Here is a 21,248-nt window from a genome sequence, read left to right as displayed (position 1 = left end):
AAAGAATTTTAAAAAAAAAAGAAAAAAAAAAAAGCATCTTTAGAGCCGCTCTTTATGGATGTCATTTGACTTCCTATTTCCCCCTCTGACATGCAGTAACCTCTAGCTGGTCTCTAAAGATGCTTAGAGGGGCTCTTTACGGCTCGCCGGGGGTCTCTAAGCCGACACTCTTCAGACATTTATCCAGGTAGATATTCTTATGTAATCTTTCAGCAGCTTTCTTGGGCAGCAACAAAGGAGAGAGAGTTGAGCAAGGTTCAACTGAGCTCATTAGGATAATGAAACGTAGAGAAGAAGAACATAAACGAAGAAAAAGGAAGGAGAACAGGCAGAGAAAAGAAAGAAAGAAAGAAGAAACAGGTAAAACACCCCACCCCATCCGCACAGAATCACAAAAGAATACTCAAACGTCGATGTTTTTGATAAATTAATCAACGCTGACGTGGGAAACCAATAATGCTGGTAGCAACTCTAATGCTCTCTCTCTCTCTCTCTCTCTCTCTCTCTCTGTATCAGCTGCAGTTATACAATCTAGGTGCATAAGGACAGAGCAACAGAATGTCCACCTAAGTAATCCAATGTTGCCATGGACCGAACACAGGCTCTAATGCAAACAAATCGTTACAAACGTCGGTACAGAATATGCTTTAAATATCAAATCGTAGGCCATGGGACAGCACTTGTCAAGGGCTCTCTCCGCTAGCGGCTGGCATTCTACACGTTAGATCAAACAAATCTTTTTTGTGTTTGTCCTTTTTATCTCTGCTGGTGCCATGTAGTTGGTACGACGTCCCCACCTGCCATGCCTTCCATTTTCGGATTCGTAGTTGAAGCTGTCGGTTAGCACGTCGAAAACGTACCCCTGCTGCAAGAAAAAAAAAGGCTTCTCCGACCGCAGCAATCTTTACAGGGTGGTGGGTCGAGCGAGCAAAAGAATGTGTAATCATATGTTTCTACGTATATATGCCTGTCGGTCATTCAAAGCCCTTGAAGAGCAAGGTTCAGCTCCTGCGCAGACCTTGCAACAGACCCTCCTCTTCTGTGAAATGGAAGAAAAAAAAAAAATACTGTAGTTTATTGCCAATAAAATGTTGTACATAAAAGGAGGGATTTTCTATAGGAATGCATGTTTTGAAAAAGAGACAAAAAATCAGGGGTATTTGCAGCCACAATGACAACTCACCTTGTGAGAGAAGGGAGAATACGTTTGACCTTTTCAAACCCAATAAAACATGATCTACATTTTTTCAGCCTGGCATGGAGCAAAAATTGGATTAAACACATGAATTAGCGGCAGATTAATTGCGACACGTGAAACAAAAAAAAAAACAGTTACAAAAGTACCTTTCCTCTGCTTGAAGATCAACACCAACAGATGGAACAGCTGATAGAGCTGAGTGGATTACAGGACCGAAGATTTTGATAAGCTTCAGCAGCATCTCCAAAGAAATGCTTGTATGTCTGAGAATTTAACACCGTAAGCATGCAGGACACGTTTCATGGGAAATGGACATGACTTGCCAAACAACATTGCTATATTGAAATATATGATCAACATAGCGATCAGTTTATATTGAGCTGAAATGGTAAAAAAGAACAGAGAGAGAGAGAAAGAGTATGGAAGTTCAAGTAGCAGATATATGCTATGCAGAAGCAAGAAAATGAAATTTGAAACAGGAAGAAACATGTTGATTGGAATCTATTAATTTTTAACTTTCAAGACTGCCTCATAGATTAATAGGGTTTTGGATTTCTTTTAGGAAATCTTCAGTAAAAAAGAAGGGCAAGAGATTTTCTTTTTGGGAGGAGGGAGGGGGGGTATTGGGATTTTTGGGATCAAAGCGGATCATGCCATTTTTGTCAACATAAATTATGTCATGAAGCCCGACATTAGATTAAAGTACAAAATAAATAGTCGTTATCAAAATTTGCCATCTCGGCACTGAATCCCATACTCGTACTATGCCAATAATATCAATACACCCCCTTACCGAGTCTCAATTTGGTACCGTATGGTATTACCTAATATGGGGAGGCTATACATCGGTACGGCGGACTTTGGTCTCTACATAAAACAAAAAACCAAAAAAAAACACCACGAAAGTACCTCTCAAATTTGCTCCCCAAAAGGCCTGTGAGGAGTGGTAGGAAACATGTACAAAGATCCAGCGTAATGGCATCACCTTTTTCCATCAGAATGCTGACTAAATCAGCAGAGACCTGCACTACATGATATGATGTTAGCATGTGCTCCTATTGAACCAACAAAGCTGAAAACCTCCATAGAACGCCTACAGCATGATCGGACATCTTCTCCATTGCATTGATGACACCTTTGACATCATTTCTGTCCCAAAACTGGCGAACTACCTGCAAGTTTTACATAAGGTTGGGTGACTGAAATACTAGCGTGAATATGAAAAGTAATAAAATCAGAGTGAAAGCAAAAAAGATAGTGCTCCTCCATAAAGATAGTTACTAAGGCTTGTGTATTTTAAGTTTGCACGATGAATTAACGTTCCTATTTCAATGTTTGAAACCACTGGCACAAGCCATTTTCGCCATGTTAGGATAAATTAAAGCAGTAATCCTCTAGATTAAATAAAATGGCAAAAAAGAGTATATATGATTTATGTAGAACAAGCTATCAATTTTGTGGTAGAACAAGCTATAAATTGTGTGTCGTAAAATGCAAGGCTTTATCTCCGTCAAATTCTATGGAGCTCTCAGATTGAATATCTGAATTTATGCGAAAGTCAAGAGTAATATCAGTTACTACTATTAACAGGAAGCCAGTCAATATTCTGGCAGCTGGCATATATTTATCGTACATTTCCATGTCAGGATATATGCACTGGAATGGATATTTCTTCAGTATAACAAGCAACTTGATGCTTGGAAATGATGCCTAGTCCCCAACTAGTTTAGAAACAATGACAGAAATGTGCAAAATAGCAAAAAAGCTAAGACAAATGCCAAGACAGTAAAGCTCGTAATGTCTAGATTTCAAAGATACAACAAAGAAGAATATGGCACACAGGTGTCACAAAAGATGGAGAGTCAGCAATCAAGAAGGTATGTCATAACTATCCTATACAGATAAAGAAATGAAATATAGTAAACTGAAGTACAAAAAATATCCAGGTAGCAGTCGATAATTTATTACTTCCAATAAAGACATGATAGTATTAATGGTACTTATGCCAGATGGACTCAGGTACCAGAGTTGGATGCAAGCATCCCAGTGTCGGATCACAATAATCCCAAATACTTGGAATATGGATAATATAATTGGTAAGTTTTGGATCATTCTGATTCCTAAATATGATGCGAACTTTCCTTATGTTGTCTCTTCCTCTCGCTCTACCTCTTGCTTCTCATGCCATGTCTATGACTTATCTTCCTGTAGCACGTTGTGCTATCAAGGATACTCCAGGGAAAACTAGTGGGTACAATATAAGCACATAACAATATAGCACTAATGTGTCTAAGGTGTAGAAGAGTGTAGAAGCACCAACCAGAGAGACCATTATCCAAGATCCAAGTAAAGTATGGCATGAAAACGTGGGACAAAATTCAGGCTAGTTAGCCCCCAACAATCGAGAAGATTGATGGGTTAGATGTCTAAATGAAAGTTGCAAATACAGTTACAAGACTACTACCATCCTCCAAAGCTACAAGATGGTGCCATTACTATTCCTGCACCACTCAATCCTGTGTGCTCGCAGCATTTCTGCATAAAAAATAATAGTCTTCAAGTTCACTTGTCATCATCACTCAAGTGGTCTCCTGATATATTAACAAGAAATATATGTTTCAGGGTTGCCTTTTTGACAATAATTGTTGACATAGAAAGGCATGAAAACTTCATGGAAAGGGTAAAATTACAACCTGATGTAACAGACTAGTTTTGTTTCATCTGACTTCAATCGGAAAGTCAAGGCAATATTCATACATCTACATAGTTCACAAAATGGTTTTCCTACTCAGGTAACAAGCTTCTTATACAGATTCTCTTCTTTTCAGTTAGATACTATTTTAAATCTTAAAGAGCACAATAGGAAGCTGATTGCACATCCACCTAAAAATCTGAGTTCTTCCTGCCAGTAAAGAGATGGCAGTGACAGTTTTCATATCATCAAAGACATCAGTTACCGTCTATCTGGGTAAACTATGTTAAGATTAAAGATATAATCTTGGCCAACAGCAAGATAAGGTGAATAAATACCCTGTCAACAGACTAACCGTTACGAAGAACTTCCATTTCCAAAAACAGCTTCTAGCCTTCTAATGGTGTTTTAGGTTCTCACTTCAAAACATGCTGGAGGGAAGAACCCAGGTATAATTTTTCTAAATCAACCTTGCTTCAAGCAAAAAAGCAAGTTAAAACATATAAAAAGTGAAGAAGAAAACAATCACTTGCTATGTGATTCCAAAAGAGTTATTTGTTTCAACAATAATCTTTAATCTGATAAATCTCTCGACAATTGAAGAATATTTTATAATGAATAATCTACCTAGAGAACAAATTTATCACTTTATTTAAAAATAATGTGATGGTACTGAACACAGAAAAGTTCCCTATGGATGAATATATTAATATCTCCATATGAATAGCTCAGCTTCCCATTACATACAGAGAACATTAAATGATTTATATAGGTGAAGTTAAAAAACATGGAACAAGTTTTGTTGGCTATCCTTTTTTTTGTAATATGAAAATTGATTATTTAGTTCTTTGTTGGATCTTATGTGAATCTAGACTTATAATATCTTTCTTGGAAATGAAAGTGATTTCATAAATCAAATGCAGAAATGAATATGATTCCAAGTATGGGGGATCTCGAAGGATTCTTCCTTGGCTAACTAGACTGTGTTGCATAATCAATAAGCTAGGTTCCCTTCCTGCCATCGGACTGTAAAAATTTATGGCAGGCCTCTCCGTTGGCCTTAGTTGCCTTGGTCAAAAATCAAGAAAGCTTCATGATATTAAGTTGAGAGTCAATTCAAAAACCCTCTGACTGGAGATAATTGTATTCAATTTCTCAAAAGGCAACAAGCCATATAGATGGGAAGGAGCTTGTTGGGCTGATTACATTATGGTTTTTGTTCTAAACATCTGCCAGAGAACTAAATTTAAATCACATATAAATCACCTGTAATTTTGCCAACCGTGACTGCGCAGAGGTTAGGAATTGTTTGTGCTGTTCCACCAAATCAGCAATAGCATCCTCATCACTAGCAGATAATGTTTCCTGTTGATCTGATGAAAGGCACCCTCTCTGTTTATAACATTGAAACAAACGAGCAAATACTACACATAAGAATACTGCAACCAGCAAATGCACTTTGACAATAATCATCTAGTAAGAAGAGAATTTTGAAGCACAGTTAGCTACAAAATAGAAAAAAGGGGATAAGCATTTGACTGATAGACAAAGAAGAATCAGCATTCCTCAGATAAAACAAGAAAATGTAAATTTTTCAATCCATATATTAAAATAGTTGGTGTACAAACAACATGATCTCCAAAGATAGATACATGCAGCAAAATACAAAATCTAAAGCTTGAGATGTTCAACATGGATGCCACACCTTCCAATTGCAGGAACCAATTTATGTTGCCACATATTGCAATCACCAATCACAATATGTTGCAGGATGGTGAGGGCTGTGGAGATCCTGGCTGGGGAACAAGGAGGCATGGGATGAGATCCGACACCATTTGTGTAATGACACTACGAGAAGCTGACAGATCTCACTCAGGATCCCCATCCATCATCTAGACTACATTCCAGTCACAACATAATGGGAAGCAATTTATAATCGCAAGAATAGCTGAATAAACTGATAGAAAAATAATAGCAAACAAGCCAGGGGGAGCTTCATTGCGAAAGCTCCTTATCAGTTTGATTAGCTAGTTGGTGGCAGTTGAGGTCATGATCAGTAATCAGGAGAAAGCTGTTGTATTGCTTAGTTCGACATGCTTCCTAGGATGGTCTAATTATGAACTTAAATGGTGTGTCAGTCCTCAATATGGATTGTATGGTGCCAATATTGCTCCCTATAAAGGATCAAAGGAAAACTATTCATGGGGTCCTACTAATGCGTTGGTGATGAGAGGAAAATCACAAGAGAGAGGATTTGGTAGTGCACAATCAAGACACAAGTCTAGAGATAAGAGCAAGATGCAGAGCTATTACTATAAGGAGTATAGTCACATTAGACAAGCATGTCTATATCATGCGTAGAAGAAACGTGGTGGTTCTTTGGATGTAGAAATGGTATTAGATCCAGAGGCATTAAAATATTGGACAACTCTCCAAGCAATAAAAGCAACACAGTGGTTGCTCTTGTGAAGAATAAAGTAGCACATGAGCTGTTAGAGTGGAGTCATGATATAAATGTGGTTACGAGCTGACACTTGATGAAGCAAGGCACTAGGTTAGAGCGCAAGCTCTCAATGGAGTGGTACCGAGGCGAATTATGAAAGAGCCTTGAAAAAAGACATGGTTCTTGGAAGAGTCAACTCTTGTAAGAGTCAGCTAAAGCATAGCTCTAGGAAAGCGATATCGCATGACACTTGCAAGTTGAGCTCGAGCAATAACACATGGTGCACTCAAAAAGAACAATAAGGTGCAGGACTTGTGAGTAGTGGATCCAACTCGAGGGAAAGTCAAAGTGATAGGTCCCCATGTGAAGGGGCAATTGCTGAAAATCATGTATGCGGATAATCTCACATCGACTAAATAGAGTGAGAAGGAACGGTATATCCATACTTGGGCTCAAAACCTAATGGCTTAAACTTTTGTATCAATTCCGACAATGAATATCAAGTCATTCTATGTTGGACTCTCCATCTACCTAACAACAGAAAAGTGCTCCTGTTGTACTAAGGTATATTATGCCGACTCCATTTCGCATATCTTAATTCTTTTAAGCAAGGGTGGGTGGCACCCAATGTTGCTTGAAGTGCAATAATAATTGAACAATATCTGTATGTAAAGAAAATTGAGGGGGAGGGACTACTAACTTTTAATTCTCTACATCATAATTTTGTTACTCAAAAAATGACTCTACAGTTTCTCTCTTCTTTCAAAATATGCTTTTCTTTATATATATGTAGGTGATACCAAATAATAAAAAGCCGGGCTAGAATAAAGGATACAACATACAAGCCAAGTCAACAATTTATTACTAGAGGAACCTTGCAAAATAGGTGATTTGCATAACCTCACAAAAAGCAAAAAGAAAAAGAATGAAAACCTTTAATAGACTTACAAAGTGAAGTAAAACTTGAACTAAGTAACTGGATAATTTTAAGAATTTCCTTCCCGGTATATGGTATACAGTATTCAAAATATTATGTAGAGAGGCTGTTAAAAGAAGCACTGTCACATTATAAAAAAAAAACAAGACATGAGGATGAATGCCATACCGAAGTAAAACTGATGCTAGAAGCAGACATGTTTTCATAGAAATTATTGGGTGTTGGACCTTCATAACTAGGAGACAGTTCCCTCATTTCCCAACTTGCAACAAGTGATCGTGTTCTTCCTGTACAGTCTTTGGAATAAATAAATGTAGAATGAAAAAACTAAATTTTCCAAGTTTTAATTAATAAGAATCCAAACTTACCTCCTTTCAGAACTTCCATAGAGCTTGTATCCCTTTGTTTAATTACTCTAGCATCATCTAATACGAAAAATGAAAAAATATCTTTGATTCAACTATTTTTTTTTGTTAAAGACACTCTACACAACGTGCAGGAAGAAATCTTGGCATAAATGTCAATTTGCTTTTCAAAATAACATAATATTCTTGCATGCAATTGCAGGACCCAATACCAAAGGGTTTCTCTACTACCAGACCATAAGCATGCCATCCGAGGATTAAAGTGCTGGCTAGCACGGCTGGACCATATTGTGCAGGCCTAGACCAGCACATGGCAGGCAGCATGCCCATGCACATGTGCCAGCACATGTCGATCTGGCCAGTGAATACCAAGCACTAGCACGGCACAACACCAATAAGTGGAAAGAAAAAACTTGTCATAATATATTAATAAATCAATATAAGATTCCTCTATGCAAAATATTAATAGGAGAAACAAACTCTTGAAATCAAAATACATGGTAAAGGGTATGTCTTTTCAACCATAAAGAAAATCAGTGCAAGTGATGGCATTATAAAGGTGGATAATATCATATAAGAGTAGCTAAAAGCAGAAAATACTAGAATAGTGACGTCATGCACAAACAAAGCATAGATGGTGTTGTGACTAGAGGCCGAGATCTCTGTCAAAGGAATGAGATCAAAGATAAAACCATGACAATAGATTCAGATGAAGAATTCTAGCCCAGTTTATAAAAAAAAAGAAAATGAAAAAAGAAAAGAACGGTCAATGGAATTCAAGAATGTACTATTTCAGACACCAAACCAAAGTCATCCTCCAAACAGATTTGACATTATAGTGTGTGTAAGTGAGCATGGAATCAAATAGAACAAAATTGACAACAATAACAAAAGCCACGCTAAAGAATGACATGGTAAAACCTCAGTATAGGCAAAGACTATTTAACTTCTAGTTGTAAGAATGTCAACTTTTGGTGCATAATTAAAAGGGCATTTTCATGAAGATGTATGAGACAGATATCTAATGATAAAAAAAGATAGTGTATGAGAATCCTGACAAATAGCTAAGTTAACAGCATTTGCAACTCCATTTCATGGTCTCAAACCTAACAATAGAAGTACAAACAAAAATTGAAATCAGGCATTGCAATAGGAGGACAGGCAGTAGAGATTAATCAAGCAAGAATATGTCAAAAGTAGTATTTATAGTCAAATAACATATTTGTTGTAATTCTGAGAATCTGAACTCACAAGTTTGAAATGAGTAACTGGGATTTGGCTCGACTGATAGGTTTTCTCCAGCCTTCCCAGCCCTTATTATTTGAACATCTTCTAGGTTCCTTTTGCCAGCAGATGTTTTATCAAAGCCATTGACAGCAGAAAGGAGATTGCAGTCTACAGTTTCATTTAATTCAATACTCTTATTGCCCATGGGTCCAGAATCTAATCCTATAATTGTTCCCTCTGAATCATCTCTGTTATTTGACAATTTTTGTAAATCAGTCGCCTGTGATTCAATGGCAAATGTCAGTGCCCTTCCAGTTCCAGTTTCCCTATTAAAATCAGCACCATAATCCAATCTTGAGCTAGTTCTAGGGACGATAATAGGTGCCACATTGCCAGTGTCTTTTCTAGGATCAGGAGCCAAATCCATTCTTGAGCTGGCTTTGGGCACAACAACAGGTATCACATCATTTGTTTCTTTTCTAGAGTCAGAAACCAGATCTGCTCTTGAGTTAGTAGCACTGGGGGCCATTACAGGTGCCACATCAGACTTGTTAAGGTTCTGAAGATTGGTTGTTCCATGGGACTTTGATGAACTTCTCTTTAACACTGTAGCACCCATTGCTGTAACTGAATTTGCTGCAGCCATTTTCAGAATGGAGCTTAATCCAGTTCTGCGGTGAGTACCAGGGCAACTTCCAGTAGCTACAAGTTTAGCAAATTTATTTTAAAAATAATTAAAAAGACTGTTCCTAAATCATCTAAATAAATTATAAAACAAAGCAAAAGTAAAAGGGCAAAAAACAGATAACCTACAAATTAAAGGTTTAGTCTCCTCAGCTACAGTTTGCGAATTTTGTGAAACGGATAACCTTCCCATACTAGTCTTAAAACTGTTTACTGAATTTTGTGAAACACATAACCTTCCCATAGTAGTCCTGATATTGCTGTTAGTTTTCAGGGACTCAATACTACTGGCATTGGATTCTGATCCTGAATGGCCATTTGATCTAGCAGCACTGCTCCTTGCATATGGCTCAATGCGCTGTAATTCAAAATTTCAGCTATTACACATCATAAGTTACTTTTTAAGATTATATATCTATTTTTTCAGCATGACAAAAACTAGAACATGCATAAATTTTCATAAAGAAGAGACTCAGACCATACCGAGATGTCGTAAACCCATACTCCAACACAACTTTGGTTATAAGAGCATCCAATAAGTTTGCCCTCATGGACATTCAGATCTGACAATCTAGACCATCCCCCTTCCACTGCATCATGACATCTTATTGGTTCCCATGATAAAACCTGGAAGTAAAATTAGTAACACTATTTGAAAAAGAGTAAAATGCTCTGCTTACTAACAAGCTTACTTCAAGGGAACTCACTTTCAGGCTTTCATGCAATCCGCAAAATAGTGTCCTCCCATCAGGGTTAAAAGTCATGGAATGCACACTGCTGGTCTGTAATTGAAGTTAGAAGGTCCATAATTTTTGAAGTCATGCTGCTTAGAAAGTACAATATATAAAAGCAACAGGCTACAGTCCTGATAGCAGATACCATAATAACGTTCAAACATCATTTAATGACACCAAATCACAAACAAAATAAAGAAATCAATGGTCAGACACTAAACTAGTAAGTGCAATCTCCATGGCTGTTATAAGATGGTCTAATCTGAAAAAAAAATAATGGAAGAGATACCAAAAGACCAGAATTAGACACAACTGATAACAAAAGACAGAAAAAGGAGCATACGAGATGATTGATGTACCCAGTCTGTCAGCTCCATTCAAGTAGTATCCTCTAGACCAGAGAGAAACCTGGTCCTGGGATGCATCTGGGACCTCATGCTCCTCTAGACTAGGTCATCCTAATCCATCTCGATCAACGTTCACTGTCTTGGTGTTAGACCCCATACCGGTGCCACACTAGCATAGTGTCGGTATGGTACGGTGTGGATTTTTTTGGCGTACGGAGTATCGGTATGCCATCCGTACCGGTACCAAACCGATACGGTACGTCTGGTACTGTCACGGTACGGCATAACATGATCTCGATCCATCCTAACATGGATAGACTAGGATAGTTATGTCCTGACACTTGGAATGGCCTCACATCCCCGGCAAACCATTTTTTTTCTTTTTATTCTTCATTCTTGTTGTTAATGCTCGTTCCAACTATTGCAGTCCGTCTTGGTACCATACAAACTCGAGACTAGACCGAGATGGATACCGATACCATGACTTTAATGGAGAAGGGCCTGAATGTAAGAGTCATAGTCATGCTCCCTTGACAACATAAAAGACACATCTAAGGGCATGATAACCAGTCTGAATTGTGAAAACTAGTATCTATGATATAGTAAGCCCCAGTTTTGAAGATTGGAGAACTACTCAGAAGGCCAAGTCATGGATTTAACAAATTCTTACAATTTGCAGCAATCTTCTGCATGTTACATGAGGAAATTCTATGTTCATACATTGGACAATGACATATTAAATGTTAAAACAGGACTATAGAGGAATGGATTGGCCAAAAGGGAACCTCAAGATGAATCAATACAAAATGCCAACTTAGAACTACCAAGAATCCAATATAACTTGATGGCAAGGAGATAGCATAAAATGAACTTTTTCATTATCTTAATTCTATTATATTGAGATGGACAAGAGACATGCATGCAAACAAGGATTCTTGTATTAGTGGAGATTGGTAAGGTGTACATGCACTAAGACATGATATGGCTTATATCTATGCATAATCAAAGTGCATATGCATTATTTTGTTAGGATATAATCAAAGTGATGGTTTCACATAACCAAACTTGCTAAAATTCTAGTTATTGCAACTAATTAAAATCCAGAGTTTGGTTTCAATAGTTCAATATTAAACAAGTAATGGGCATTACATATATGGGCCCAAGTAAAAAAAGTTGGCCAACAATCAACATGACCACGGATAGAATTACAGCAAATAGGTAGGCAAGTTGCTGCATCAAAGCAATAAGACTAAGTTTGATATACTATTATAATATTATGTAATGATATAATAATCATAATATGTAACTTTAATATTATTATTGCCAAATTCATATATTATTTATTTAATTATATTATGTCATAATTTAAAATAAGGCAATGCTATAATAACATTATAGTATATAATTATGAGATTTGTTACTTTCTTGTACAGTATATTGACATTGTTATAGCTACTTAATAATTTCATAATCCAGCAATACAATGATAATTTTATTAATATAACACATTCAATAATAATATTTTAAAATAGAAATATAATTATGAGCTACTGCTGTGATATTATTTGATAATTACTAATAATTATATTATATAAAACAAACAAAATATATATCATTAAAATCAAGGTCCGCCGTATTAGTATCGGTCGGCATATCGGTGGCAGCCCAGACCCGTACGTACCGGTCCCGTACCAGTACGGCAGTCGTACCGGCTGATTTTCTAATGAAAAGCTCCCGGTACTGGATCCCATGCTGATTCAGTACCAGTCCCAGCCCGGATCGGTTCGTCCAGACCAGTACGGCATACCCTAATTGAAATTATGTAACAATGTAATAGCACAATCTCACAATAATAGTGCAGAACTATAGTAATATGGTAATATATATTATGTCAATAATATGATAATATATAATATATAACATTATAAGGACTTTGTACTTTGATATACTATTGGTATATTGCTCATAAAATTAATAATAATAATTAATTTCATACAAATAGTGGTATTATAATAAAGACAAACACATGAAGAAGACTATCATATGTAGAAAGCAGTTTGATGATAGACCTTAACTAATGGTAATCGCAAATTTTGACATACATAAATTACAGAGCAGCTCTATGGTTACGGAAATTGATGGGTGATGATAATCAAAATAACAATAAGAACAGAACACCAACAAACAATAATCTTTACCACGGAGTTCAGTTAGAAATTTTCAAAAAATGATGCATTTAAAGATTTGTTATAAAAGTGATACCTCAGGTCCTGATGACCCAATCATCTCAAAAGTTTCAAGGTCCCAAAATTTAACAGTCTTGTCAGCTGAACCTATACAGTTTTTCGAAATAGATGATAAACAAAATTATTAAAAAAACACTAAAAGCATGTATAATCTGAAAATTGATTCTCTGCAGGTAAGATTTGTAGTTGATTGAAATAAGACCAAGTTTTGTATACAATGTTGTGTATCATCATAAGTTTGTTAGATTGATGAACAAACTGCAAATCTCTTATTAAAAACACTCTCAAGGACCAACCAACTCAAATTCAGTAGATATGCATGTGCTAGACTTTCAATATAAATAATGCTTTGTGTGCAAGATTACAAGTATATAATGCCAACCACCATTGTTTGTGGCGTGTTGACGGTACAGTAATTGCGATTTTGTAGGTAAGATCAGGCAATAACAAGTAGAGATATCAAGCTACAAAACAAATCTAACTTATAAAATGAAGCTTAATGTTATTAACACTAAGAAATAGCTAAATAAAACACATAACATCCACCTCTCTCTGTTCCTTCTCTCTTCTCCTCCCTCATTGGCGCCTCCCCCTCTCCTTCTCCCTTCTATTCCTCTCCCCCTCTCCTCACTCTCCTCTTCTCACCCCCACCCTCACCCACCTTTCTCCCTTTCCCTCTCCTCTCTTCTTGCCCCTCCTTTACCTCCCTTCCTCTCCCCTCTCCTCTCTTCCCCCCTTCCACCTCTGGCCCTTTCCCTATCCTTCACTCTTCTCCAAATCCCCCCAATGCCTATAATGACCTAGGTCCTCACCCGAAAAGGGCCAACAAAGGTTATTAATTAAGATCTTTGGCATACCAAAGTATCCAAGACCTCCCCCCGACACACACCTGAGGTGGGACTAAGCATACACTCACATAGGTTCTCACATACTCCTCTTATTTAATCTCCGGTTTTCTTGTCATGAAAATAGTTCAATCATAAACACCAAGATTGGCTCATGGTTAGCCCCAAAAGAGCCCGTGCTACAATGTCCCCTGGCCACATAAGCCATAGGCTAGGCTGGCTCTGATATCATTTGTAATGATCTAGGACCTCGCCCAAAAAGGGTTAACCATAAGGTTATTAAATATTACTATGGATCATTATTCTTGTCACGCCCCAAATCCATGATATAACACGGCCATGCTACCGAGAGATGCAACCCACGATAATACAAAGCCAATCATTACATTTAGCTTCCAAATCCATCTCAAACAAAATATAATAACTAAAAGTCCAACTTCATCATCCACTAAATAACAAAGTAAACACCAGTTCAAAGCAACTAAATCCAAACATAAATACCAAACCCATAATCCTCAATATTTAGAAAATTACTAAGCTACAAATTCATAACCAACTAAAGAACTAAAATTCTGCCAAACCTTGGTTCCAGTGGCATTCTCTAGCCTCGATTTTCGATGGGCACAATGCTAGAAAACGGTGAGTTTGAAGGAAGAAAGAGGGAGAAACAGAAAGAAAGAAGAGAGGAAGAGGCACGGTGCCTGTGGTAGAGGGTCACGGTGGAAAGGAGCTTCCTATTTAAAGAGGTGACTTAGGATTCTAGCAAGCCTAGGAGAGTTCTAGTAGCCCTAGGTCTCCTATTTCTACTAGGAGTCACCTACTTCAGATGGGAAAGCAGACTCTTATCGGGAGTTTATTACTGCTCATTGTGTGCGACAGATGCACGGGTCCAACATCCAGATCGGGCCAGTCAAGTAGACTGGGCTCTAACTAAGCCATCACAATCCTTACCTAAGTACCAATAACCTCCTCAATGCACACACATTGTGGGACTAAACACATGCTTGTGTGGGTCCTCACATCACCTCTCTTGCCCTCCCACTTCCACCTCTCCCTCTCCCTCTCCCTTTCCCTTTCTTTCTCTCTTCTCTCTTCTTGATTGAGCTTTTTGATAGCTGGAGATGGACACCCAAGGCAATCCATTGTACCAAGTTCTTTTGCTTGTTCTGGGCACTAGACCTTCTACTCTAGAGACGAAGAGAGCCTTGGTTGGAATGGTTAGTGGAGTCAAAGTCTAGTCAATTGCTTCTTCCTCGAAAGCAGATAAGACAGGCAATCCCTCGGATTTGGCCTCACCAAAGTTGGTGCAAAACCTAATAATCGTGAAGATGATAACTCCTGGCTCCTGTCAGGCTCCTATACTTGATTCCATTAGGAAGTGACTAATAGCTAACAAGATTAGCGTACAGCAAATTGGATCAATAGGCTTAGACTATCACAGTTATGGGACAACTAGATCATGGGATAAGCTTAAAGAGACTTCAAATTTTGAATTCTCGAATAGTTTGGAGACCTGCAGTCTAACAAGGCCCTCTCCAATAGGTTTAGGCCCACCATGTGAAATTAGACCTCCAAGATTGCAAGCATCTCTATGCTCCTTTTGGAGATTGAGCATCCAGGATGATGGAAACTTTGGACTTGGGTGCAACTGAAACGCTCCAGACTCGTTTGGTTCGTGGGAAGAGAAGAAAAAGTGTGGTCAATGGAAAATGAAGAAATGCCTCATGTTTGGTTGAGGTTTTCAAAGAAGAGAGATGAAAAAATGGGAATAAGATTCCCACATTTTATGAAAAATAAAAATCCATGTAGGACATGGAAAAGTCCAATTCCCACCAGCTGAAAATTAGGATAATTTTTTTTCAAAAGTGCCCTTAAGCTTTTAAATAGAATGCGATAATGTCTTTCCTTTTATTAAGAGCATAATAGGTATTTTACATAACTTTCCTAAGAAAGTAAATACTCAACCAAGCATAAGGCACTCTGGAATATGCCACTTTCTTATGGTCATTCCAGGCATCATATACCCAAGCATCAACTTCCTAAAAAAAATATTCTAGTGAAAAAAAATTCTTCTCGTAAACCAAACGAGTCCTTAGTGAGAGGTGATGTGGGTTGCAACAAATGAAGAGTGAGAAAAAAGACAAGGTCCGAAACCAGAGTATGAGGCCCAGCCTTCCATGGTAATGCCAATGATATTGTGATACTAGAGACTAGGAAGAACAGTTGAGTGTTAAGTGGAGTTAAGAGGAAGCAACGTTGAATCCAAGTATACATCATACAGAGAAGGCAATTTTCCTCCCCAGTGGTGACTCCCACCATGGAGTTTCATGATACAAGATTATCGAAGATCGTCAACAAAATAAATAGACTAGTCTTATGATGGGTGAAGGCCTATCCAAGTTGTAAATGGGTGTTCAGAGGTTGGTTTTTGATGTTTGGATTAGATATGTCTCCTGCCTTCTCCATTCTTTCTTCTCCTTCTCTTCATTTTTTTTAATTTTGGTTTTAGCTTTTTTTGTTTCTTTTCTTGTATGTTCTATTTTCTCATTACATTTATCAATGAAGTGTGAGGTGGCCTGCCACCATTTTGATCCAAAATCACATAACAAAATACAATATCAAGTTATTATTATCCAAATGTCAACATTAACTCATTATCTTACAATGAGTGAATGGTCCAACTAAAAGTTTGATGTAGGAAAAGGGGAAGAGCATTAATAATCTATCAATGTAGCAATAATGATTACAAACAATGTTCAAATCATTAGACCTTCTAGTTCCATATAAAGAAGTATTTTAAGGAAATGGGGTCATTAGTCTCCCGGCATTCCTCCACAATATTTGGGGTGTTAGACGGATGAAGTGTCTATGCTTGCATGCATGCATGCATGTATGCATGTATTTATGTATGCAATCACTCTCTATTTTGAAGCTCTTCCAAGTAACAGGGTGTCGAATCTAATGATTTCTGTAAACACCACCAATATGCAGTCTTTGCCTAAACTCTCGCACATGTTTCCAGTTCCACACTTCCCACCAAATCACATCATGGAAAAGGCACCAGCTTTTTAATGTCAAATACACATGAAGAGCCAAGCTTCCACATCACTAGCTAGCAAGGAACAAGATCAGACAATTTCCCACTAATTTCTAGTATCTCCATATTTCCTATCCAACTGAAATCTGAAGACATCATGAAAAGCTGCTTGACCTTCTAAATTTCGTCAATATGAAAGTATCTGTATTTTATTAAAAATAAACAACAGCCCTTGCTGCCTTTCCACCTCTAATTTCTAGTATTCCATAATCCTAGTTCCCTATCAAAATTAAACCTACATTCAACACGATATGGTGATTAAACATCTCATTTTACTCCTTACAATAGTGTCTTCCAAACATAGGACCCAAAACCTGCATCCTGATGACTAAAGGCCCTTGCTAAGAACCATCCAAGAAGAAGTTGAAAATACACTATTGCAGTGCTACCCTGCCCAAACCTTCTCAGCCCTTCCCAAAAGATTTTTTTCCAAATGTAATAACGTTTTTCATAGTCCCAGAATCATTTCATCAACTTTTCATGCATGGTGTAATCATATTTAAGCAATAATTAGAACAATATTGTTCTCAATTGTATCTAATTTTTCCTTCGTCTTCCATTTTCAGAACTAGACCCAAATATTGCAAGTACTTAGTGAAAGCATACTTTTCAACCCAACTACTATATTTTTGTCAACATAAAAATTACACATTTTCTTATCTCACATTTTTCAATCAAAACAATCCAACATGCGAACAGGCATGACCATATTGTGTTTGGTAGAATCGCCAAATTCTAAGACATGGTATTCTATAAAACCTAAAGAAATGAGATTTTTGTTACTTCTATTAAGAAAAAAATTATGGATTTTCGGCTCTCACATGTCAATTTATATGATCTCATGTTCCATAGATTCCTCAACTTTAGTGACCAAATAGGGTAAATATATAAAAATAATGTTTATTTGTCATCTCCTATTTTTGTATCTAATAAATCAACAAGCTGGGTATTTCTGAAACTTCGACAGGATTCATGCGGATGTTCATCTAAGTTGGATCTAGAGTGGTGATTTTCTGTTTTTTAATTGTTGAATTAAATATGTCTTCAAACAAAATTTCCTTTTTAGATAGCCTCTTTACCACACAACCAAACTCTTTTGACATTTAAGTCTTTCAAAAAAGCCCACTGTCCTACAAGTGTCATTTTTCATGTAATTTTGAACTCATATCCTTTATGCATGGCCAACATCCTAATTCAGACATAACCTTATGATTCTTTATCAACATCAGCAAGAGCATTGACTTCAAGCTATCTTGTTGCCAACACAAAATGGCAAGTCATTAAAATGTTCTATAAGGAATCAGGAATTCTCATCACATATAGAATGAGCTTTCCATGTGGGTTGGTTTACTTTTGAAATCTTCCCACTCACTGACTTATAAAAGCCTAGTTGCTGCTTCTTGCTATCACTTGAACAGTACTATGAACTTAAAACAAGAAACAGAGATTAAAAAAGAAAAGAAAAGAAAAACAACGATTATAGAAGAGTTGTATTATAAATCTAACCTGTTGCCAAAAGAAATTCATGAGGATGAAAATCTATGCACTGAATTTGACCCTCATGGCATTTAAAATCATGCAAGAGCTTCCCAGCCGTCAGATCCCAGAGCTGTTCAGACAGATTTCAGAACAAAAATACGATAGATCGAATGAAAGCATATTAATAGAATTCTAATCATGCCATCAACTGCTTATTGAACAAAAAGTGGCATAATTCCTAAACATGGCCAGAAATTCTTGCCAAATTGACATGGCATTCATCTTAAAAAGGAAAAAAGAAAAGAAAAATGAAACAGATATATGATAACACACTGATGCCAATAAATCCTGAGATTGGTTTTGCAACTTCCTGAGTAGGAGACACAGAACAAAAGGTGAAGCCCAATACAACACCTTCACAATGTTATCTTCTCCACCTGAAACAACCCATCGGCCATCTGGGGTGAATCTAATGGAATTGACCCCTCGGGTGTGCCCTTTGTATGTGTGGATGCATCCCTTCCTTCGGATATCCCATATTTTTAGGTTTGTATCCAACGATCCAGATGCAATGAATTCACCAAATGGATGAAAATCAACAGATATACAATTGGACCTATGCCCGGTGAGAGTGCGAACAACTGCAGGCCAAAAAAACCAGCAATTAGAAAGCAACGTTCCAAGTTCTTCTTTGTTCATCATAAATAGCAATCTGCACATACTATGGAAATTAATTTTGGTTCTTACCATTTGCCTCCTCTAAATCCCACAGCTTTATTGTGCCACTGGCTGCTCCAGCAGCCAATAAAACTTCAGAAGAATCAAAACTCACAGACTCAACTGCACTTGTATGGCCCGACAGGCTCTGCACATTATCAGCTTAGTCATTCAACAAAACCACAAAAAAAAAAAAAGAAAACATATCCCCCAGCTAAGTGAATAGATATAGTCGCCAATAAAGTAAGGAATCTGGTGGAAGAAATAAAGAGTATCCTACCAGTATGGCATTGGGTTTGCCAAGAGCCCAGAGATTGACCTTGTGATCTTCTCCACCAGTGAAAAGAACCCTCGAAGTCTTCCTCCCAATCTTGAGGCAATTCCCATTGGAAGCATGTGCTGCAAACTCCTCTGGATTTAATCGAGTTAAGACTCCACCCAAATCAAACCTGAAAGTCCCAAATGGCCATAGCCCAGAGACTTCTTACATACTAATGACAATTACCATAAAATTAAAGACTTTTTCTATAATCGAAAGATCATCTAATGCGCCATAACTAATTCAAAAACTTTTCTCAAAAAATTGTAAGCAAAGACAAGTAGACCGATCAAAGGACCATAAATCTCAATCCCAAACACGAAAGGGGCCTTTCTGATTGACTTCAAATAAACCCTAGCAGGAATTCAAGAAAAAAGTTGGACGATATAAGAGGATACGTAGCTTATAGGCACGCTTGGCGTTCATCTTGAAGCGAAAGAGCCTCCTCTTCTTCCTCTTCTCCTTTTCTCCTAGAAGACCAACAACATGGTCCAAATTCGATCTCAAACTCCACTCATATAAACTCACATCAAACTTCCTAAGCCCATGACGGATCTCAAGAAGCCAAACCCCGCACCTCCTCCTCCTCCCTCACCTCCCCGCCTCCATTGCAGCGCCGCTCCAGTCCACCAGCTGCTCTCCGTCAGCAGCTCCCGCCCACCTAAACTACCAACCAGAGACGAAAAGATCGAATCTTTGAGAAGAAAAGCAGAGATTCGTGGACACTTCCGGAGCTATTCCGCTCTCCCCTTCTTCCCTCTAGAGATACGAGAGAGAAGAAAACGGATGGGTTTCAGACCGTACTCAGTGGTGAAATGGAACAGAGGGTAGTGGAGTTCCTTTCCGCCCTCTCTGCTTTTTTATAAGGAAAGATTCTTGTCTCCTAAAATTTCGCTCTCCTCCTCTCTTCTTTTCTCTTCTCTTCTCGGTTTGGTTTCCTTCCTTTCCCTCCCATATTTTTTGACGAGGGTGGGAGGTTGTCGTCTTCTTCTAAAAAAACTGGACCCTTCAACGGATGATGGAAGAGCTCCAGGGGCTGATGATGCCTCCACGTTTGGATGACAATTCTCTCGCATCACTGGAGCGTGCGGACAGCTCTATTCCGTGTGCCGCGCTTGACGTTGATGCCCATGGGCCAAGATCTTATAGATTATATGTCGCAGTCAAAAAACCAGTAAAAAAAAAAAATTAATCAAAAAATATTATTTATTTTTTTTGATTCCATATAAATATTTAATATTTTTTGGATAAATAAATATAAAACTAAATATATGTGTGCACGAATCTTTATATATTTTCTCTATTTAAGTTCCGACATTCTCGCCAAGCTAAAAATCCAAATCTATTCTAACTCAATCAAAAATTTCGCAAATTCAATCTATACCCATGTTGTAGTATTTTCTAGTCTCAATGGACCATAAGATAGATCCTCTTTAATACCATTTATAATAATTTAGAATCTCACCTAAAAAAATTAGCTAAAAAATGTTATTTAGCTTTTTTGATCTTATAAATATTCAGGATATTTTCAGCAAATAACTGGTATACGACTAAATACATACTTTTAAAATCACCACTTTTAATAGTTTGAATTCAGGACCTCACTATGTTGAAATTACTACTTATTCTAAAAACTTAAGCTTAATAAGATGTAGTAAGTTTATTTATATATTTTTTATTTTTTTACCCACGGTCCCGAGAGTTCTTCCCGCAGAATACAAAATGACAAAGGTGATGGTTAAGTCCGAGCTGGGCCGGGCCATGCGTTGGTGCGTCTCCATCAAGAACCCATCTAACCTTGTCTCCTAAATCATCTCTTCCGACCTCTCCTCTCTTACTTCCTTTTTCGCCTTTTATTCATTTTCAATTGATGGTGGAAGGAGGATAGATAAGTATTTCTTACGGCTCTAATCGCATT

General features: G+C 37.4%; 1 protein-coding gene across 3 annotated transcripts; it reads right to left on the bottom strand.

Annotated features, from left to right (window-relative positions):
- Positions 1–400: 400 nt before the first annotated feature.
- Positions 401–20,283, bottom strand: LOC103696578 (katanin p80 WD40 repeat-containing subunit B1 homolog KTN80.4-like). Of its 3 annotated transcripts, XM_008778286.5 has the most exons (18): positions 19,729–20,283; positions 19,292–19,422; positions 19,042–19,159; positions 18,709–18,935; positions 18,322–18,424; positions 12,890–12,960; positions 10,254–10,328; positions 10,030–10,173; positions 9,676–9,904; positions 8,887–9,564; positions 7,639–7,695; positions 7,439–7,557; positions 5,157–5,282; positions 2,296–2,370; positions 2,108–2,220; positions 1,345–1,461; positions 1,184–1,252; positions 401–1,039 (listed from the first exon to the last, which is right to left on the bottom strand). In XM_008778286.5, exons 1-18 carry the CDS (start codon positions 19,754–19,756, stop codon positions 979–981), a joined length of 2,541 nt encoding a protein of 846 aa, XP_008776508.2. In that variant the 5' UTR covers positions 19,757–20,283; the 3' UTR covers positions 401–978. The 3 variants fall into 3 exon arrangements, 2 of the variants coding, with proteins under 2 accessions (XP_008776508.2, XP_088580383.1); XM_088724257.1 differs by lacking the exon at positions 8,887–9,564 and having other exon boundaries at positions 19,729–20,262; XR_015988391.1 differs by lacking the exons at positions 401–1,039; positions 1,184–1,252 and having other exon boundaries at positions 2,108–2,225; positions 19,729–20,262.
- Between the last annotated feature and the right edge of the window lie 965 nt (positions 20,284–21,248).

This window comes from Phoenix dactylifera, chromosome 6 (assembly GCF_051530095.1).
Source record: "Phoenix dactylifera cultivar Ajwa chromosome 6, Ajwa_hap1_PhDact_Kaust_v1.1, whole genome shotgun sequence".
In the NCBI taxonomy this organism is placed as follows: Eukaryota; Viridiplantae; Streptophyta; class Magnoliopsida; order Arecales; family Arecaceae; genus Phoenix; species Phoenix dactylifera.
Note: the sequence above shows the minus strand (reverse complement) of the source record. Positions and strands in the feature narration are given on the sequence as shown.